This window comes from Tupaia chinensis, unplaced genomic scaffold (genome assembly GCF_000334495.1).
Source record: "Tupaia chinensis unplaced genomic scaffold, TupChi_1.0 Scaffold000294_5, whole genome shotgun sequence".
In the NCBI taxonomy this organism is placed as follows: Eukaryota; Metazoa; Chordata; class Mammalia; order Scandentia; family Tupaiidae; genus Tupaia; species Tupaia belangeri.
The window spans coordinates 1,502,284-1,524,516 of record NW_006159782.1 but is presented as its reverse complement, the minus strand read 5'-3'; the positions used below and the strand labels follow the sequence as shown (position 1 = coordinate 1,524,516).

At 52.9% G+C, this 22,233-nt stretch overlaps 1 protein-coding gene across 1 annotated transcript in view; it reads left to right on the top strand.

Moving 5' to 3' along the window:
• Positions 1 to 6: 6 nt before the first annotated feature.
• Positions 7 to 22,233, top strand: part of L3MBTL2 (L3MBTL histone methyl-lysine binding protein 2) — a gene marked incomplete in the record, with an annotated part of 25,054 nt that continues 2,827 nt past the window's right edge. The window contains 14 exon segments of the mRNA XM_006150788.2: positions 7 to 83; positions 3,383 to 3,623; positions 5,780 to 5,913; positions 9,022 to 9,145; positions 10,278 to 10,357; positions 12,480 to 12,597; positions 14,149 to 14,283; positions 14,575 to 14,663; positions 19,840 to 20,071; positions 20,511 to 20,587; positions 20,688 to 20,792; positions 21,246 to 21,393; positions 21,806 to 21,888; positions 22,117 to 22,233. Of these exon segments, the coding sequence (XP_006150850.2) occupies positions 60 to 83; positions 3,383 to 3,623; positions 5,780 to 5,913; positions 9,022 to 9,145; positions 10,278 to 10,357; positions 12,480 to 12,597; positions 14,149 to 14,283; positions 14,575 to 14,663; positions 19,840 to 20,071; positions 20,511 to 20,587; positions 20,688 to 20,792; positions 21,246 to 21,393; positions 21,806 to 21,888; positions 22,117 to 22,233 (1,707 nt within the window).

The window sequence follows — 22,233 nt, the reverse complement described above, 5'->3', positions numbered from 1 at the left end:
GGCGAGGGCAATATGGCTTCCTGCACCTGGTGACTGTGGGAGAAACTGAGTTAGGGCTCATGGAGAAGGCCCGGGGCGTGGAGGTGAGGAGAGGACTTTGCACAACTGGGAGAGGGAACCCCGAGACCCACACTCGGTGGATCTTTCCTGGGGCTTTTTAACGACGCCCTGAGGGTGGAGGGCGGTAGGAGGGCTAAACTGAGGTAGCTGACCCAGGGCCATACGCGATTGGAGTTCCTCTTTGCTCCTGTTCTGCTGAGCTCACGTCCCAGGGACGAGGAGTGCGGGGAGGAACAGCCTCTTTAGGCCTAGGGAAGGGGGATCTGAGTTCGGGAATTCTCAGAATTCTGAGAATTTCTGAATCTTCTTTGTCCTTGTCTGGGGCCACGTTCCTTAGGAATTGTGAGGCCTGTCAAGAGATGAAAGTTTAGTGAGCATGATACCGTGCCTGGAGGCTCAGACATGTGGGACTCCCCAGGAAGTCCACACAGCTGGAGAGTGACCGAGGTGGGCACTAAGTCTGTCAGCCTCCAAAACCTTCCCTGTTTTGCTTTTTCAACTTTACTACAACCTGTGATTCGCCCACCCTTTGCTCTTTCTAGGCACCTTATATTTGAATTGGGTTCACATACGCATATATGCGTATATGTGTGTATGTATGCTTTTTTTTTTTTTTGTAAGAGATTTTTGCTATAGGGCGCATGCATGTGGTCGCAGGAGAGACAGAAAGCAAGAAATCACCCCCAGGGTGGGTGGGTTTTTGAGAGGTTTTTGCTATAGGGCGTGTGCAATTGCCAGCCAGCCAGAGACATAGAGACAGAAAGCGAGAAATCACCCCCCAAGGGGGATGGTTACGCCACAATCCCTTCTCCTCCATTCTCCTCTCGGGATCTTGGGCACGCACACACACGCGCCCGGTGTGAGTTCTAAGCCACCGGGTCTGGGACTTGAACCACGGTCAACTACGTGGGAGTCCAGTGACATAGCCATTACACTAACTGCTGGTTCCCGATTCTCTTCTTGGGCTTTTGGACATGTATGCACATGTGCCTGGTGTGAGTTTCAAGCTGCTGGATCCAAGACTTGAGCCGCAATTGGCCATGTGAGAGTCCGGTGACATAACCATTACACCATCTGTTGATCCCCCTTGTAGCATGTTTGCATGGGTAGCTGCAAATGTAAAACAGAATATTCCCCCAAACTCTACACAGGCAATGGAGAATAATAGAGAATAACAATAGCTCACACTTTTTTTGCTCTTACTGCTGGACATAGAAGCCAATTGCCTATGGCTTTACATATCTCAGTCTTCACTATGGTCCTCTAAAGTAGGCTGTTTATGATCTCTGTTGTATTGATAAAGAAACTGAGGACAGCAAGGTTAAATATCTTGTGCAGAATCGCATAGTAAGTGGAAGAGCCAGGATTAAAACCCATGCAACCCTGATTTGAAAACCCATGCTTTTTTTTGAGGGAGAGGTTTTTGCTATAGGGTGTGTGCACTCGCCAGAAAGACAGAGACAGAGAAACAGAAAGAGAGAAATCACCACCACCCCCCCAGGGGAGATGCCCACGCCGCAATCCCTTTTCCATTCTCCTCTCAGGATCATCTTGGGCACGCATGCACATGTGCCCAGTGTGACTTTTTTTCTTTTTTTTTAAAGAATTATTTATTTGGGAACCAGCAGTTAGCGTAACGGCTATGTCGCTGGACTCCCATGTAGTCGACGGCGGTTCGTGTCCCGGACCCGGTGGCTTAAAACTCACGCCAGGCACGTGTGTGCGTGCCCAAGATCCCGAGAGGAGAATGGAGGAGGAGGTATTGCGGCGTGACCATCACCCCTGGGGGGTGATTTCTCGCTTTCTATCTCTATGTCTCTCTCTGTCTGGCGATTGCATGCGCTCTATAGCAAAAATCTCTCCCCCAAAAAAGAATTACTTATTTAATTTGATTTATTCATTTTAATTTGACCAGAGAGAGAGTGAGAAAGCAAGCCACCAGGTCCAGGACTTGAACCATGGTTGGCCATGTGGGAGTGTCCAGCACCTTAACCACCATGCCACCTGCTGGTCTCCCCTGGCGTGTATTTAAGCCACCAGGTCCAGGACTCGAACCGTGGTCGACTACATGGGAGTCCAGCAACAGCCATTACACCAACTGCTGGTCCTGAGAACCGATGCTTTTAACCAGTAATAATTGCCAGTGTTTACTGAGCACTTACTATGTGCAAGTCACTGTTCTGGGTGCTTTACCTGAATTACTTCTCCCCCAAATCCTATGGCATAGGTGGAATTATCCTCCTTGTAAAGAAGTGGAACTGAAGCTCTGACAGGTGACTTGCTGCATGTCGGGGAGGTAGTCAGCCCCAGAGTTGGTATTCAAGTCCTAGCCCAGATCCCAAACCCTTCCCCTTGCTTCACACCTTTTTTTACAACATGCTAGGCAGATTCATAGCCAGTGTTCTTCCCAGTGAGCCAGATATTTTTCTTATTTTGCAGATGAGAAAATCGAAGTCCGTGGAGCTGAAATGAGTTGCCCAAGGCTTCATAGCTAGTTAGGATCAGAGCTGAATCTAAAGCTGAGAGATATAACTACCATTGCCATAGCTGTCTGCATGTCATCTGCTGCTCAGATCCTCCGTGGGGCAGTGTGAGTCCCAAGTTAATTATTCTCTGACTTGGGACCAGCAGTTAGCGTAATGGCTATGTTGCTGGACTCCCACGTAGTAGTCGATCGCGGTTCGAGTCCCAGACCTGGTGGCTTAAAGTCAGGCCAGGCACGTGTGCGTGCGTGCCCAGGATCCTGAGAGGAGAATGGAGGAGAAGGGATTGCAGCGTGACCATCCCCCTGGGGGGTGATTTCTCGCTTTCTGTCTCTCTGTCTGTCTCTCTGGTGAGCGCACGCGCCCTATAGCAAAAAAACTCTCCCAAAAAAAAGAAGAAAAAAAATTTTTTTTCTCTGACTTAAATTTTTGTATTTGAGATTATATAGGTATGTACATATCCTGAATGAGGAAGAATGCGTTTCTAGTACGTATCCCAGACAGCTGCCAGATCGCTGCAGCGGGGCCTCCAGGGAAAGTCTTTTGAGAGCCCCTGCTTAGGAGAGTTTCACATTGTTGTATCCTCTTTGAACTATGTTAAAATATTATAAATCCACAGAGCAGTCTGGTGAGTCCAAATGCATGCTACCTGTCTTGTAAGCTTTTAAGCTGTGGAGAAATGTGTAAACAGGGTAACAGGAGGTCTGAGTATTTGGAAGATTCCAAACACTGTTGACAGAGAATTGAGAAAGGGGCTGAGAGCAGGTCTGCAGCTTCTCTTCCCCACACTGAAGCCAGCGGTCGTTCTTTCTGTCTGGTTTGTGTCTTCCTTGCACTAGGAGACCCCGTCTTCCGAACCAATGGAGGAAGAGGAGGAAGATGATGACTTGGAGCTGTTTGGTGGCTATGACAGTTTCCGGAGTTACAATAGCAGTGTGGGCAGTGAGAGCAGCTCCTATCTGGAGGAGTCCAGTGAAGCAGAAAACGAGGACCGGGAGGCAGGGGAGCTGCCCACCTCCCCCCTGCATCTGCTCAGCCCTGGGACACCCCGCTCTTTGGATGGCAGCGGTTCTGAGCCAGGTGCCTTCAGTGTCTCCTGAAGATGGAGGGGAGTCAGGAGATTGTGGAGGAAGAGGAGGATGGATGTAGGCCCTGTGGGAAGAGCTGTCAAGATGTGAAAGGCCATTTGAGCTGGTGTCTAAGGACCTGTGGGAAAGACAGGCGCCCTTAAGTAGCCACGAGGGTGATTTTCTCTGCTGCTATCTGATTTCAAATTGTAATTTCACTTATTCTTCCATACAATTAATGGGTTTTTTAAAAGATTGCCAGCAGGTCTGGGACTTGAACTGTGTTTGGCCATGTGGGAGTCCAGCACCTTAACCACCATACCACCTGCCAGCCCCACAATATTTATTCAGCACTCATGAGATGCCGGTCAGTCACAAGCTCCTGCTTTTACATCTGTGTGAGCAGGCTGTGGGTTTCTAAGCCTGGATGTTGAGAAGAAAGATTACTTTCTCTCTCTCTCTCTCTCTCTCTTTTTTTTTTTTTGAGGAAACGGAGAAAAGAAAGGTTACTTTCTGAGAAGGGACAAGAAATAGTTTGTGGGTTGGAAGGTAGAGATGGATACAGGGTAAAGTGACCTCTGGGTGCAGAGATTGGGGTGAAGGTGAAGACAAGAATCCCCAGGGATCATGGAAGCCAGCTGGCTTCAGACATGTGATGCCCAGCTGCCACATCACTGCAGCAGGGCCTCCAGGGTGTGGGCTGCCTGTGAATGGAGCGGGCTGTTCTTGTGGGCACACTCCTGTTCCTTGGTACCAACACTCTTTTAGAAGAGTAATGCGGTATTCTTTGCCAGTTGGAGCTCATTTTCTTTTTATTCATCTTATCGTCTGTTCCTCTCCCTTTTATCCTTTACCCTTCTTTTTTCTTCCAGACCTCTTAGAATCTTAGAACATTAGGGACCAGCAGTTAGTGTAACGGCTATGTCGCTGGACTCCCATGTAGTTGACCACGGTTTGAGTCCCAGACCCGGTGGCTTAAGCTCATGCTGGGCACATGTGCGTGTGTACCCAAGATCCCGAGAGGAGAACGGAGGAGAAGGAATTGTGGTGTGGCCATCCCCCCTGGGGGGTGATTTCTTGCTTTCTGTCTGTCTCTGTCTTTCTGGCGACCACATGCGCCCTATAGCAAAAACCTCTCCAAAAAAAAAAAAAATTTAAAAAGAAGGAACCATTAGAGACCATCTAGTTCAGGAATTCCGTACCCTGGTCACACATCAGGTCAGCTGGGGAGCTCTTAACCTACAGACCAGTGTCTCATTGGACACCAACTCATTAAAATCTCAGGCTTTTTATTATTATTATTATTAAATAATACAAAGCATCCATGAGAGAGACACACCCTTGACAGGGTCTTAGCGCTCTGCAGTCTCCCTGCTCCAGCTTCTCGGGTGCCCCCCCCACCCTGTGTTTAATTTTTTTTAACTTTATTTTTTTGTTTACTTACTTATTTAGTTTAATTTGAGCAGAAAGGAACAGCGAGAGAGAGAGAAAGAAGCTACCAGGTCTGGGACCCAAACGACGGTTGGCCATGTGGGAGTCCGGCGCCCCCAGCTACCATGCCACCTGCCGGCCCCATGTGTGTTTAATTCTAATGTGAAGTCACACTTGAAACTCTGATCTAGTTTTGTCCCCTTACCGTATAATAGAGATAAGGAGATAAGGACGTAAGATGTTAGGTAACTTTGGCACATCTTTTTCCCTCTCCTTTTTTTTTTTTAGTGTACAATAATGTGCCTGCATTCACCAGAGACAGAGAGAGTGAGAAAGCACCCACGCCACAATCCTTTCTCCTCCATTCTCCTCTCGGGATTTGGGACATACACGCACACACGTCTCGTGTTCCTTAAGCTACCAGATCTGGGACTCGAACCGTGTAGTCAGCCACACCACCTGGCTAGCCTTTTACATTTGTTTTTTCTGTTCTCATTTTTCTCTCTTGCCAACATTCACCTTTTACCCCTGGATCACCCTGGGTTTCTCCAGGTCCCTCTTGATACATAGACCAAGGGAGGCCCAGCAAGGGAGGCCCATCTTCGCCAAGGTAGGTTCAGATGCACACGGCACCTGCTCGGCCTCCTCTTTTCCCGGCCCCAGGTTTCAAAGGGCCATCATTTTGTTTGACCTGAGGTGACCTTATTGGCTGAATCATGAACTGCATTCTCTCCCCAGCTGTCTGTGAGATGTGTGGTATCGTGGGCACGAGGGAAGCCTTCTTCTCCAAAACCAAGAGGTTCTGCAGTGTCTCCTGTTCCAGGAGCTACTCCTCCAACTCTAAGAAAGCCAGTATCTTGGCTCGATTACAGGTGAGAGGCAGCCACTTGGAGCTTCTGGGGTCCTGGGTGCTGAGATAGGAGCCATCCACTGACTGAAGTCACGGGCCAAGAGGGCTTGGGAAGCCCCTACTCATGGCCATCTGAGGCTGTGGATTCCCTGGGATTTATGGTGCTTTAAACCACAGAGGGCAGAGGAATTTACTTAATGAACCTGTTAATTCCTGGAGCAACTCCCCCCCCAACCCTACCATAATCTCCCAGAATCTGAGGTATTCAATACATTTTAAACAAGAACTTTGGGGGAATCTGATGCCCTGGGTCTTTGCACCCCTTTTTTGTTTTTAATTAATTAATTAATTTCTTTTGTTATTATTATTATTTTTTAATTTGACCAGAGAGACAGAGAGAGAAAGAAAAAGTAAGCCACCAGGTCCGGAACGCGAACACATCAGCCATGTGAGAATACAACACCTTTAACCACCACGCCACCTGCCCGTCCTCAGCACCCTTCTTTTATAAACAGGCTTTGAAAGGGAGCTGGAAACAGGTGCAAGGTTCACTGGCCATGGTGGCTTTGTCCCTGACTCCCAGAAGCCACCTAGAAGGTCTTACTTCCAACTGTTGATCCTAAAGAATCTTGAAGGTTGAAAGAATTCCAGCTCTGTGTTGTGGAGTCCACATCTACTGCTAAGTGGGCTGAGGACCAGCGAGGTAGGAGTACTCCAGATGTGGCTGTGAGGAAGAGCAGCGGACCTGAGGCTACAGTAGAACCTCAGCTGGCCGTGGGTTCCCTCCTGGAAACTGGCCGATGCCCGTAACACTGGCTCACTAATTTAGCTGCACCTTGGCAGCACCTGGCAAGTTTGAAAAATACCGGTGCTTGGGTCCTGATTTACTCACCATGCAGTGTGGCCTGGACACGGATTCAGAGAGCTCCCAGCTGATTCTCCCAGCAAGTTGAGAACAGCTGCTGTGAGGTTTGGGTTACCACGTGCACTATCTTTCTTTTTTTTGGAGAGGTTTTTGCTATAGTGCGTGTGAACTTGTCAAAAAAAAAAACCAGAGAGAGAGACAGAAGGCGAGAAATCACCTCCTGGGGGGATGGCCACGCCGCAATCCCTTCTCCTCCATTCTCCTCTCGGGATCTTGGGCACACACGCACATGCGCCCAGCATGAGTTTAAGCCACTGGGTCCGGGACTCAAACCGCGGTCAACTACATGGGAGTTCAGCGACATAGCCATCACGCTGTTGGTCCCGCCCTTGCTTTACTTTTAAAGAATGTAGTCGAGGCATAGAAAGAACCCTCTCAGAAAGGTAATTCTGATACTGATGGTAGCTATAATTCAGGGTCACTTGCCTAGGCTTTGGCTTCCTCAGTCTGAGCAATGATCCTAAAAGCTGGATTTTTAAACAATTCCTACCTTTTTAATTTGCCAGAGGATGCATGCACTTGTCAGAGAGCGACAGAGGAGGAAAGTGAGGAAGCACCCGCATGGCGGATGGTCACGCTGCAGTCCTTCTCCATTTCTCTCTCCTCTCAAGATTTTGAACACTCACATACACATCCAACATGGTTCTCAAGCCACTGGGTCCAGGACTTGAACCACACAGTTGGCCATGTGGGATCCAGACATCTTAACCACCACACCCCAGAATTGTGGAACTGGATTTGTCCCCAGATCCTACCTAAGATTAAAACCCACATTTCTACTTCACTGACCTCATGCCACAATTCCTAGCCTCTCTGATCAGTGCTTAAGTGACAAGGTACATACAAACGGTGGCCATTTTGGGGGGGGGAGGAGAACCCCCTTTGAACACCTGATGGAAGCCATGGGCCCTCTCTCCAGAGCGTTTGTGTATGCACATAGAATTGCCTTTTGATTCAGAATGTTTCTGGCCCCCTCTGAAGCCCATTCTCTGTGGGAGCCAGAGGAAGGAGATGACTGGCAGTTGGTAGACCTGGTGGAAGCAAACTTAAAAGGTAGAACCTGTGGGGGCCAGCAGATAGCATAGTGGTTAAGATACCGGGCTCCCAGGACCAGCAGGTGGCATAATGGCTACAGTACTGGACTCCCACATAGTTGGCTGTGGTTTGAATCTTGAACCTGGTGCCTTAAACCTCATGCCAGGCGCATGCGCACACGTGCCCGAAGTCCCAAGAGGAGAATGAATGGAAGAGAAGGTATCGTGGCCTGGTCATCCCCCCTGGGGGGTGATTTCTCACTTTCTGTCTCTCTGTCACTCCAGCAGGCACACATGCCCTATACCAGAAATCTCTCTCAATAAAAAAGATGCCAGCATCTCATGTGACTGACCACAGTTCAAGTCCTAAAACTAGTGGCTTGAAACTCATGATGGGCACATGTGTGTGCATGCGCAAAATCCCTAGAGGAGAGAGAAGGAGAAGGGATTGTGGCATGGGCATCCCCTCTGGGGGATGATTTCTAGCTTTTTGTCTCTCTGTCTCTGGCGAGGGCACATGTATGTCCTATATAAAAATTCTCTCTAAAAAAAATGGGAGCCAGCATATGATGTCATGGTTATGTTGCTGGACTCCCACATAATTGACTGCGGTTCAAGTGTTGGACCCGTTGGCTTAAATTCACGCCATGTCTGCATGCATGCCCAAAATCCCAAAGGAGAATGGAGGAAAAGGTACAGCGGTGTGGCTATCCTCCCTGGGGGGGTAATTTCTTGTTCTCTGTCTCTGTCTCTCTGGTGAGGGCATGCACCCTATAGCAAGAAATATTTCTTAAAAAAAAAAAAAAATGGGGCCAGCAAATGGTTGGGTGCTTAAGGCAGTGGACTCCCACATGGCCGACTGCAGTTTGGATCCTGGACCTGGCAGCTTGCTTTCTCACTTTCCCTTTCTCTCTCTATGAGCCAGTGAGTGGCAAGGCAGTTAAGGAGTGGATCCCACATGATTGGCCAGCTCTACTGACATCAACCCCTAGCCTTCCCCAAGATCACCCTGTGAGCTAAGCGTTGTTACTGTCATGATTCTGTTTACAAATGAAGACACTGAACACAAGAGGCTAAGTAACTGGACTGAGACCAGATGTCAATCTTGTCCTGCTAAGCCCAGAATCATGTTCGTAGTCACTGGGCCACATACATCTCTTCTTCGTTCCAGGGAAAACCACCTACCAAGAAAGCCAAAGTCCTGCATAAGGCAGCATGGTCTGCCAAAATTGGGGCCTTCCTCCATTCCCAAGGGACAGGACAGCTAGCAGATGGGACGCCAACGGGACAAGACGGTAAGACCGCCGAGGGCGGCCGGGGCCGGGTGGGCCAGGGCTGCTCAGCCGGGAGTGAGGCATGACCCGAAAGGCTGCTGGAAATTGCCCTGACCCAGTCTGCTGTGGGTTGTGTCTTCCTCAGCTGTTGGGTGTTGCAGAAATTACCCCAGAACATCTTTCCAAAGACCATAGTTGGCCATTTGGGAGTCTAGCACCTTAACCACCATGCCACCTGCTGGCCTCAATTCTTTGCTTTCTGTGGCTCAAGTCATGACCTGGCATCTTGAAGTTTCACACTGGACATGTATGGTGCATGCCCGGATTCCCAGAGGAGAATGGAGAAAGGATTGTCGTGTGGCCAACCCCCTGGGGTGGTGATTTCTCACTTCCCCTCTCACTGTCTTTCTGGAGAGTGCAGGTGCCCTATGGGGACTGGAGCCCAATATCTTTGGTTTGTCTTTGCTTTTTGCTGTGGTGTGCAAGCATATCCCTGGGGTAGTGTAGGTGGGGAGGCCCAGGTCAGGTTGGAAGTGGGTGTGGAGGTGGGTGGGGAAATTAAAAAAAGGAACCTTTCTCTTTTTGTGATTGGTTAACAGTTTCTTTTACATATATATATAATTATTGTATTTTTATTTAATTCTATGTGTTTATTATTCTTATTCACTTTGACAAGAGAGAGAGAGAAAGAGAGAGAAACCAAGCTGCCAGGTCCGGGACTCGAACTACAGTCAGCCATATGGGAGTCCAGCATCCCAATTACCACGCCACCTTTAGCCCCAGTTAGCAGCTTCTAAACAAATGAAATGTAGGCACCAAACAACTTTGCTGTAGCCGGTGGAGTTTTTGGCTGAAACACTTCCCCCGCCACGGGCTGGAGGGCCTGGATGTGCCCTTGCACCTGTTGAGATTCCTGTGGCCCAGGGGGCCTGTTCAGGAACACTTGAGTTGCCTGCCCTGTTTCTCCGGGGGAGGACAGGTGAGAGATCTTCTCAGTGCTGCCGTCCTCCTGAGAACTCTGCTGTCCGGGGCCACTGGTGGGACAGTTGCAGGAGTGTGAGGGGCCTCACGGGTTGGGGTGGGGCCACTTCTGTGGGCACGCGGGGTCCTCTGGGCCCAGGGCTCAGTCTGCACTCCTCTTTCTACTCTGCAGCTCTGGTCTTGGGTTTCGACTGGGGGAAGTTCCTGAAGGACCACAGTTACAAGGCAGCTCCTGTCAGCTGTTTCAAACACGTGAGTGCCCCAGCAACACGGGAGGGAGAGCAGGGACCCAGTGCCCCGCCGCCTACTGGGTGCTTACCCACCTGCTTCATGAGGGCTGTTCCACGCGGGATGTGGGTATGGGGAGAGAACAGTGGCAAGGCCTGGGCCGGAGACGCCCAGCTTCACCACTCGCTCCTTGACGTCCGACAGACGCTCACTGAGGGCTCCTAGCACCGCTGTCAGCTGCGCCTCCTCTCTGAGGTCCCTACTCAGCTAATTTACATAAGGGAACTTTGAGCTGTTGACATCTAAGGCCTTTCCAACTCTGAAACCCTTCTCTCCGTTCTACCCTACTTGCATTGTTTCGCCATTGAAAACGGGGTGCCTCTGTACTGGCCTAGGCCTCAGGAGGCAGACGTGAACCCTCCTGACGCCCGCTTTACCAGAAGACTTCATAGCGCCTGTTCTTGAGAACCAGAGGGCAGAGTCCGGGCAGGCGGAGCTTGAGCCACGAACTCAGTATCCAGCAGCTGTCGCCCATGCTAGTCAGCAGGCCAGGGCAGGAGGCCACACGGCACTGTTTTGTCCTGCAGACCAGTTTTCAAACCCCAGGGAATCTGGGAGGAGGCCTCTCTGGGTTCAAAAGCATCTACTGACCTGAGGACGCACCTGCTGGCCTCCTGGCTGCACTGCTGCTGAGCTCTGGGGAGCACCTGAGCAGTGGCAGGCTGGCACTCAGCTAACGCTCACTCCCCACTCTCTGAACCCCCGGGGCGGGGCACCTCTGTCCGATGGACACCCCTTTTTGCTCTGCATTCTCTAGTCATCCAGCATCTCGTCCCGGGGCAGGTCTGTCGCACCCTCGTTTAGCCACCACGGATGGCTCCACATGCCTCGTGTGCCTAGGCTAGGCTCACGCCACAACTTCCACGTTCTGCAGTGACTCGATGTCTGAATGGGAAGATGGATGGGTTAAGCCAGGATTGAGAATGACAAAAGATGAATTTCCCCAAAGGAGACTCAAAGTCCATTGGCAGAAAAGTGAGGGTTCAGGGGCCAGCAGAGGGCGTAGCAGTTATATTGCTGGACTCCCACATGGCTGACTGTGGTTTGAGTCCTGGACCCAGTGGCTTGAAGATCATGCCGGGTGTATGTGTATATGCATGTACAAGATCCCAGAAGGAGAGAAAATTGTGGCATGGCCACCCCCTTGAGGGTGATTTTTTTACTTTCTCTCTCATTCTCTCTGTCTCTCTCTCCCTCCCCAGAGAGTACAAGCACCCCAAGGCAGAAACCTCTTTTTAAAAAAAATGTGAAGATTCAGGGTGGGAAGGCAATCAAAGGAGCTCGGTGCTGGGAACCAGCAGTTAGCGTAATAGCTACGTCGCTGGATTCCCACGTAGTTGACCGTGGTTCGCGTCCCGGACTCGGTGGCTTAGAACTCACGCCAGGCGCATATGCATGCGTGCCCAAGATCCTGAGAGGAGACTGGAGGAGAAGGGATTGCGGCATGGCCATCCTCCCCTGGGGTGTGATCTCCCGCTTTCTGTCTCTCTGTCTCTGTCTGTCTGGTGAGCGCATGCGCCCTATAGCGAAAAATAACTCTCAAAAAAAAAAAAAGTAAAAAAAAAAAAGCAACTCAGTACTGTCAAGGGGCACATTTTCCTAGGGGACAAGGTGGGGTAGGATATGCCCAAGGTAGCGAGTGGCTGGGCGACTCTGTAGCAGGAGGTCACGCTACTGCCCAGGTCTGAGCTCCAATTGCAGGGCGCATCTGTGCCAGGAACGGTGCCTGGCATGTGTTGGGCACTAGCAGGGGTGGCTGTTGCACAGCCGGCACAGCAGCAGGGACCGCTTGCCACCGGGGTGTGATACACCGAGGTGACAGTTTGGAACGGAGGCTGTGAATTTGCAGTTCCAGTCTAATCACCTCTGGGTCTCTAACTACCGCCCCACCTCCGCTGCAACTCTTCAAGGACAGCAGACTCACCATGTCCAGCTCTTCCTCACCTAGCGCCTAGCTTTCTGCATGCAATGGCTGATGTGGAAAGCTGAGGTGCAGAGGAGGACTCGTGACCCGGCCACAAGGCTGCCACTCTTCCCTGCCAGCCCCGACAGCTCACTCTCCCTGGACGCTTGTGTCACCACACAGGTCCCGCTCTATGACCAATGGGAGGATGTGATGAAGGGGATGAAGGTGGAGGTGCTCAACAGTGATGCTGTCCTCCCCAGCCGGGTGTACTGGATCGCCTCTGTCATCCAGGCAGCAGGTGGGTGTTCCTGCTGGGCCAGGGTCAGGGACATGTCTGAAGAGTGACACAGGGGCCGACAGGTAGCATGGTGGGTACAGCACGGGATCCCACATGGCCGGGTGTGTGATTGGAGTCCTAGACCCGGCAGCTTGAAAATCATGCCAAGTGTGTGCGTGCCCAAAATCCTGAGAGGAGACTGGAGGAGAAGGGGTTGTGGTGTGGCCGTCCACCCTGGAGTGTGACTTCTCTCTCTCTCTCTCTCTCTCTGTCTCTCTGGCAAGCACACGTACCCTATAGCAAAAACAAAAAACAAAAAGAGTGACATATTTATGCTGGTGGACAGTGTCAGTGGGCAGAAATTGGCTTTATAAAACACGGGACCAGCAGTTAGCGTAATGGCTATGTCCCTGGACTCCCATGTAGTTGACTGCAGTTTGCATCCCGGACCCAGGGGCTTAAAACTCACACCAGGCGCATGTGTGTGCGTGCCCAAGATCCTGAGAGGAGAATGGAGAAGGGATTGCGGAGTGACCATCCCCCTGGGGGGTGAGTTCTCGCTTTCTGTCTCTCTGTCTTTCTGGCGAGCACATGATAACAAAACCCTCTGGGAAAAAACAAAACAAACAAACAAAAACCCACTCACTAGAGTTTCTGCTCCTCTTGTTGGGGTTCTCCTACCTTAGAGCAGACCGCAAGGCTTGGCAAACTTGAAAGTCCCCCCTTTTTAAAGTTTATTCAGGGGTGATTAGGCCATGGGAATTAATGGGTCTTTGGAAAAGTCATGACACATTTTTGCATAAAAAATACATCATACTCTTCCAACAGCCCAGTAATTCTCACCAGCAGGCCATAGTGCTTTCCAAATATGGGGAGGAAATGGAATTAAAGCCCAAGTTCATTGTGGTGTAAAGAAATCGTGAAACCCGTGCAGTTTTTCCCAAGGTGCGTTTTTGTTTTTTGTTTTTGTTTTTGTTTTTGAGAGGTTTTTGCTATAGGGAGCATGTGCTCACCAGAAAGACAGAGAGAGACAGACAGCGAGAAATTGCCTCCCAAGGGGATGGCCATGCTGCAATCCCTTCTCCATTCTCCTCTCGGGATCTTGGGCACACACGCGCCTGACTTGAGTTTTAAGTCACCGAGTCCAGGACTCGAACAGCGGTTGACTACATGGGAGTCCAGCAACATAGCCATTATGCTAACTGCTGGTCCCCCAAGATGCGTTTTCCGTGACCTTTTTGGTTTGGCTGTGAATACTGTGGATCACAGGGGCCCTGCTTATCCTAAAGAAGTTCCTGGATGAGGTCACAGAAAGTCAGGCTCAGGCTAGAGAAGAGGGAAGCCTGAGAGCCCAGCGCCCACCCCACTAAAGAGGGAAGCCTGAGAGCCCAGAGCCCACCCCACTAAAGAGGGAAGCCTGAGAGCACAGAGCCCACACCACTAAAGAGGGAAGCCTGAGAGCACAGAGCTCACCCCACTAAAGAGGGAAGCCTGAGAGCACAGAGCTCACCCCACTAAAGAGGGAAGCCTCATCCCACCCTCTCTCACAGGTGCTCTTTTCCTTCCTTGCAGGGTATCGAGTGCTGCTTCGGTATGAAGGGTTCGAAAACGACGCCAGCCACGACTTCTGGTGCAACCTGGGAACCGTGGATGTACACCCCATTGGCTGGTGTGCTATCAACAGCAAAATCCTGGTTCCACCTCGCAGTGAGTTGAAGAGAATGCTCCCTGTCCTGGCTCCTCCAGGGCCCTGGGTAGAGGAGGTCTGCTGTGTTAGAACACAGGGGCCTCTGCCTCCTGCCCTCCCCATTCCTGAGGCCCGAGCAGATCGAGCTGTGGAGCCTGTTTTGTAAGATGACACCAGTGCTGGCCTGAATGCTGGCCTGAAGAGGCAGGAATAATTGTCAGTCCCCTCTGCTGGTCTCTGGGCCAGCTCAGCGCCCCCTGTGGGTGGGAGTGTCAGTTTGTGTAACCAGGATTCCACGGGTATCTCCACAGCCATCCATGCCAAGTTCACTGACTGGAAGGGCTACCTCATGAAACGCTTGGTGGGCTCCAGGACGCTCCCCGTGGATTTCCACATCAAGGTCGGCAGCGATCCCTGGGGGCTCTCCCCTCCCCTCCTGCTCTTCTTTATCCTTTGTGGCCATTGGAATATTTCTTCCAAGACTCCCTGGCTTGACAGTCTTGGGCAACTCCACATTTCTCAAGGATGGAGTCAGACTCCAGGCTGTTCTGTCCGCCTTCCCAGCCCACCGTCAGCCATCCGCCCATTAGGCTCTCCCCCCTTCCGCTGTGTTACTGTGCTGCCTTTTCCTCTTACAGTCCTTACCCTTGCTCGTAGTGACTCCAGGAGCGTTCACTAAGTAGATTTTTCTTTTTTTATTTTTTTTAATTTATTTTTAGATTTTCACTATAGGGTGTGTGTACTCACCAGAGAGAGAGAGACAGAGAGAGGGAAAGTGAGAAGTCACCCCCACCCCAGGAGGGATGGCCACACTGCAGACCCTTCTCCTCCATTCTCCGCTCAGGATTTTGGGTTTGCACTCAGACACACCCGGAGTATTTTCCAAGTTGCTGAGTCTGGGACTTGAACCATGCAGTTGGCCATGTGGGATCTAGCCATCTTAATCATCATGCCAATGGCTGGCTCTCATTAGAGTTTTATTTATTTGGGACCAGCGGATGGCGTAATGGTTACATTGCTGGACTCCCATGTAGTCGACTGCAGTTCAAAACCCAGACTCAGCAGCTTAAAACTCACACCAGGTACAAGTGCGTGCGTGTCCTCAAAACAGGATGGAGGAGGAGGGATTACTGGGTGGCCATCCCCCCTTGGGGTGATTTCTCACTTTCTGCCTCTCTGTCCTGGACCCAGTGACTTAAACTCATGCCAGGCACATGTGCGCATACGTGCCCAAGATCCCAAGAGGAGAATGAAGGAGAAGGGCTTGTGGCGTGGCCATCCCCCCTGAAGGGTGATTTCTCTCTGTCTCCATGGCGAGCACATGCACCTTATAGCAAAAAAAAACTCTATAAAAAAAGTTTTATTGGGACCAGCGATGGCATAATAGCTAAGTCGCTGGACTCCCATGTAGTCAACTGCGGTGCAAGTCCTGGACCTGGTGGCTTAAACTCAGCTGGGCGCATGTGCGTGCTTGTGCAGGATCCCGAGAGGAAAATGGAGGAAAAGGGATTGTGGCGTGGCCATCCCCCCTGTGGGATGATTTCTCCCTTTCTATCTGTCTAGTGAGCACACGCACCCTATAGCAAAAACCTCTCAAAAGAAAAAAAATGTTTTATTTATTTATTTCTTCCATGAGTGAGAGAGAGAGTTAGCAACCTCGTCAGCATCCTCACTGGAGTCTACCCCAGACTTTACCCGGCCCGAGATCATGGGCCCACACATGCCCATTGTAGTCAGGGAGGTCTCTGGACTGGGACAGGCAGCCCTCCCATGTAGTACGGCATTACAGAGCATCGATGCTTTACTGCTGCTCCACTGTCTGGCCCTCAGCAGATTGTATTAAGTTCTCGTTATTTATAAGGTACTGTGGGGTGCAAGGAATAAAGACCCTGCTATCCAGAAATCTCTGGTCTTCACAGAAGAAATGAGAGTTGTGCACAGTCATAAAATAGCTTTGGTTCAGAATCAAGATGTGCTCCAGTGTCATCTGTGGGGCATTTAATTTTAATTTAAAAAACTACTTAGTTCAAGGACCAGCAGTTGGCATAATGGCTGTCACTGGACTCCCATGTAGTTGACTGCAGTTCAAGTCCCAGACCCGGTAGCTTAAACTCATGCCGGGCGTGTGTGCGTGCGTACCCAAGATCCCGAGAGGAGAACGGAGGAGAAGGGATTGCGGCATGACCATCCCCCCTGGGGGGTGATTTCTCGCTTTCTGTCTCTCTGTCTTTCTCTTTCTGGCAAGTGCACGCGCCCTATAGCAAAAACCTCTCAAAAAACAACTACTTAGTTCTTTAATTTAAAAAGTCATAGTTGCACATGATAAAAAACCAAAGAGTGGGACCAGCAGGTGATGGTTAAGGCGCTGGACACTCCCACATGGCCACCCATGGTTTGAGTCCTGGACCTGGTGGCTTGCTTTCTCACTTTCCCTCTCTTTCTCTGTGTCTCTCTCTGAGCACATTGAAATGAATGAATGAATAGATAAAATAAAATAAATAATTATTCAAAAAAAAAACAGAACAAAACAAAAGGGGGACTGGCAAGTGGCATGGTGCTTAATGGCACTGGACTCCCATGTGGCTGGCCACAGTTCGAGTCCTGGACCTCGTGGCTTGCATTTTTATTTTCTCTCTTTTTCACTGTGTCCCTCTGGTAAAATTAAAATAAATAAATAAAGTTAGAGAAAAACTAAAAACAAATAACTAAAAGATAAAGCAAAGAGATCTGAGTGCAGTGGTGAGGCACCGTGCAGAGGAAGCTGGACCCACATAGCCAGTTAGAGTGTGAGTCCTCACTGGCAGCTTGAAAAACATTCCAGGCACATGTGCTTGCCCAGGATCCTGATGGGATAGAAAATGGGGAAGGAGGACTGAGGTGTGACCAGGCCTTGTTGAGGCAGGGGGTCCCCTCTGTCTCTTTTTCTAGCATGAAAAAAAAAAAAAAAGCAAAGGGACCAAAAGGACAGGGGGGGTCCCCTCTGTCTCTTTTTCTAGCATAAAAAAAAAAAAAAAGCAAAGGGACCAAAAGGTACACAGTAAGGGCCGTCTCCCACCCGTCTTGGCCAGATGTCCGGCTGCCGGCCTGAGCCGTGGCCGAGGCCTCCTGAGCAAGGTGGTGGTCACAGGGGTGGCCCAGGCCATTCTGCCAAGTGCACAGCAGGCACAGGTGTCCTACAGGAGGGGCAGGTAGCCAGGAGGCTCCACGGAGAAAATGTGTCCAATGGCCAGGCCAGGTGGTGGGAGGTAACGTGGACTGGCAGTGGGGCCTTCTCCCCTGAGGCGCCGGCTGCCAGAAGAGGCTACACATCCTGGCTCCTCAGTAGGGGCGGTTCAGGGCTCCCTGAGCCATTCCCTGGTTTGCTTCCCAGAGCAGAAAGGGTTCCCTCAGCCTACCAGGCACTCCCTGTGTGCGGTGTCTCTGAGGCTGTCTGAGTAGTCTCCCTGCTCTCCCCAGCAACATTAGAAACCTCCTGTATTTCCCGCAGTGCCTCCCACGGTCGGCACGTTGGCGCCCGGGGCACCGTTCAGTCTCAGCCAGCCCGACTTAGGATGAGGCAGGTAACAGCGGTGGGCCAGGCCGCTGGAGTAGCAGAGGAGCCTCTGCTTAGATCAAGAGGAGCATGAGGGGCCAGCACGTAGCTTGGAGTTAGGGCGCTGAATCCCACACGGCTGGCTGTGCAGTGGCTTGGAAGTCACACTGGGCGTGGGGTGGGGGGGGGCTTTCCAAGAGGAGAATGGAGGAGACAGGAATTCAGCATGGCCATCCCCGAGGGGTTGATTTCTCACGTTCCCGCCCTCTGTGTCTCTGTCTCTCTGGTGACCACCTGCACCTTATAGCAAACATCCACACACACAGGATTGTGAATCTAGGCGGGGCAGGGTCCCACAGGAGCCAGTTAATAAACTCGCGCAGTGACATGACATACCAACTCTGCAGCACACACCGGAGGGGATGCCAAAGCACAAGACAGCTCTGGGGAGCGCAGTTCCCAACAGGCTTTCTGGGGGGCTAGTCCTGAGGCCACTGCCTTGAAGAGGAGGGCCTTGACCCACTGGATCCTTCAGTGTGGAGGCCATGGTGCAGATGGGGCCTGGCCTTTCTCGTGGGAAGCACTCATTCACTGGTCGCCGTCCCCTCTGAGGGGTGAGACGACCTGTAGCCCCGTGGCTAAGCTCTGCATGGGCAGCTGGATCCCACATGGGAGGTGGCAGTTCCAGGTCTAGCCCGGGAAGCTTGAGAAACACAACAGGCACACGCGTGTGTACACGTGCCCCAGATCTCAACACGATGGAGAAATAGAGATGGGATTGGGGCGCAGCTGTACCCCACTAGAGTGCTTTCTCTCTCTGGGTAATGCATCTGCCTTTTGGCAATAAAATTCTTTTTTAATTAGTTTTTAAAAAATGGAGACTGGGGGTGGGGAGGCTAGCAGGGGTAGGTGTGTGGAGGAAACTTCCATCAAGACATGGCCTTTTGATGCCTACGGTACAGCAGGTGCTCGGTGAAACGTCCAATGAATGGATGGCCCATCAGCCAAAGTCAGGAGTGTGCGCCGTGCTGTCCACTGGTTCACCCGAGGAAAAGGTTAACTGAGCACTGACCGCCCGGCTTTGTGCTTAGCTGAGAATGCAGGAATGAACTGATCTTAGCTTCTGCCCGTACCGGGTTTTTCTGGTATGTTATCCTAAACAAATGAGAACAGTGAAGTGTCAGGGTGGCCTGCACTATCTCGGCTGCCAGGGAAAGCTAGGTGGGGAGGCGGCCCGAGGTGCCCCAACCCAGGCCTCACCCTGCGCTGTCTCCCCTAAATGAGCAGCATGGCTTGGGATGAGCCCAGGGAGCCGCTGGTCCAGGACTGGTGTCAGCTTGTCCTGTCGGCTGAGAAGCTCCCTCTCCTGGTGTGTTTGGAAATAGCAGTGCTGTCAGCCTGTCACCACCAGGCCTGGCCCTGGGCCAGGGAAGCCAGCTCCCGGTAGCTATTCTAGACCTGTTGCCGGCACAGTGAGCAGAAAGAACCTCCTCCCCTGCACGTGCCTCCCTGTGGCACAGCTCGTGGGCGCGTCCGTCATGGAGTCAGAGGGGACGTGGTGGGTGGTGAGACACTAAGAAAACATTCCACAGCCTTGGCCGTTGGGCGCAGACAAACGGGGACGCAGGACGCCACTCTCTGCAGCCTCCTGTGTGCTGTCAGCAGAGGCAGACAAGGTGACCCGGCGTCAGTGCAGAGCCCAGGAAGAGCACAGGCCGACACCAGGTCCGGGGCCCAGCTCTGGGTCTGATGACAATCTGCACACCGCGTGGTCTCTGGGCCACCCAAGTGTCCCTGGTCCAAACTGGGTCCTGTCATCCTAGGTTGCTGCTGTTTTGTGCCGTGCCTCCCTCGACAGCAGTCCTGGGGATCTGGGCCAGGCCCAGGTGGGACAGAAGGCTGTCCTGGCCACCTCTTGACTCCATACTGCGTGGCTGTCCATGCTGCCCGCCGCGCCCTCCCTGTCCTCTGCTCACTCTGAAGAGATAGCAGGTGGGTGGGAGGAGCCTGGGGCTGCAGCGAGCCTGTCCTGGTGTCATTGCAGATGGTGGAGAGCATGAAGTACCCCTTTCGGCAGGGCATGCGGCTGGAGGTGGTGGACAAGTCCCAGGTGTCACGGACCCGCATGGCCGTGGTGGACACGGTGATCGGGGGTCGCCTGCGGCTCCTCTATGAGGACGGGGACAGTGACGATGACTTCTGGTGCCACATGTGGAGCCCTCTGATCCACCCAGTGGGCTGGTCCCGGCGAGTCGGCCACGGCATCAAGATGTCAGGTGAGCAGGGCCCACACCAGCATGACCCCAGGCATAGCCAGCCCGAGGCCTGGTTGATTCTGCACACACGACCGTGCTGGGAGGTAGAGGCTGTCGTCTCCACTCCAGGGGCCTGTACCGAGGGCGGGGAGGCTGAGCGACCTGACCAGGGTCACTCCACTCAATTCGTGAAGTCAAGACTGAACCCAGGGGCTCCACTCAGTCCTCTCTGTCGGGCGGGCGGTCTGGGTCTCAAGGGTCTCTCCCCCGGCCCAAAGGTCCCTAGAAGGAGCTGTGGGTGTTTTCTGGGCGAGACCGTCTGTCTGCTCTTGGGGTGGGGCACGGAGAGACGCCGAGAGCACACACCCAGCAGCCCCGCGCCCCTGCACAGGTGTGGAGGTGACCCGTGAGCTACCCTCACCTCCTACCTCTTTCTCACTCCCTCTGCCCTCCCCTCAAGAGAGGCGAAGTGACATGGCCCACCATCCCACCTTCCGGAAGGTCTACTGCGATGCCGTTCCCTACCTGTTCAAGAAGGTGAGGCACAGCCCTGGGCATGCTCCCCCTCAGCGGCAGGCCCTTTGTTTCTGACCTGCTCCCCCACCCTCCCCCAACCCTGCCTTCCCATCCCTTTAAGGTGCGAGCTGTCTACACAGAAGGTGGCTGGTTTGAGGAGGGGATGAAGCTGGAGGCCATTGACCCTCTGAACCTGGGTAACATCTGCGTGGCAACCATCTGCAAGGTGAGCCCATGACTGGCTCCCAGCTTCCACCGTGGCCCGCTGTGGGGGCTGGCGCTGACCTCTGCATCCCTCCATCTGTGCCGCCTTGCTAACCCTGGCTGCTCCTGGGGCACCTGGCTTGTGATTCTAAGCAAACTGCCCCTTGCTCAGTGAGCACCTGAGCCTGGCCCTGGGTTTGGCCACCCTGTCACCTCGCCCTCCCGTTGTCACCGTGCCTGCCGAGCAGCCACCCATCCTTAGTGCTCTTGGCGGCCACCCCCGGTGTGTCCCTTCGGCAGGTCTGCTCCGTGCAGGCCCGGGTGCCCCCCACTGGCACGGCCTTGCCGTCTAGTGGGGACAACCGATCAACTCAGTGGGGAGGCTGAGTGCTGTGGGGAGAAGCCCACGCTGAGCCACAGACACCTCACCCTGCAGTGGTGCATTCAGTGCGAGGGCCTCTGTCTGCCCCTGCAGGTCCTCCTGGACGGCTACCTGATGCTCTCTGTGGATGGGGGGCCCTCCACAGATGGCTCAGACTGGTTCTGCTACCACGCCTCCTCCCACGCCATCTTCCCAGCCACCTTCTGCCAAAAGAATGACATTGAGCTCACACCCCCTAAAGGTAAGCCTGGGGAGACCACTGTGTGCTGGCCTTGGGCCGGAGGCAGGGGTAAGGTCACAGGCCCAAACTCCCGGGCAAGTCGACCCCTGGGGTATGCGGTCTCAGGGCGTGTGGGAAGGATGGCAGCCACCTAGGCCACAGCTAGCGCTGACACTGCCTGGCGGACTTGGCCCCAGGCTGGTACGGGGTCGGTGAACAGAGGTCCCACTTGTCCCTTTGGGCAGTGAACACCCTGTACAACAGTGGTCCTGGAGGGGGTGCCAGCCTGGGGGGCCGGGAAGAAGGATGCTGGGGAGACGCCAGGCTGTGCGCTGCCCCGCTGCAGTGCCCCTTTTTAGGGCATTCCTTTCCCACCCACTTCCCGCGTCCCTCCCTCTCCTCCCACCTCTACACGTCTTGCGGAATTCCCCAGGGTACGAGGCACAGACTTTCACCTGGGAGGCCTACCTGGAGAAGACCAAGTCAAAAGCAGCTCCCTCAAGACTCTTCAACATGGTGAGGGGATGAGGCCCAGGCCAGGGTCTGTGGCAGCCATGCGATTCCACCCCCTCCTCTGAGCCTCTGCTGCTGAGCTCGGCCTCTCCAAGGGCGGAAGTCCCACACGGACAGAGGCTCCCCCAGCCCCAGCATAGCCAGCCCCTTCCTGCAGAGGGGGCCGTGTTCCAGCGAGCCCTCCCCAGCAGGCAGCCGGGCTCCCCCATGACTGCTCCCCTCCCCACCCAGGACTGCCCCAACCACGGCTTCAAGGTGGGCATGAAGCTGGAGGCCGTGGACCTCATGGAGCCCCGGCTTATCTGCGTGGCCACGGTGAAGCGGGTGGTGCACCGGCTCCTCAGCATC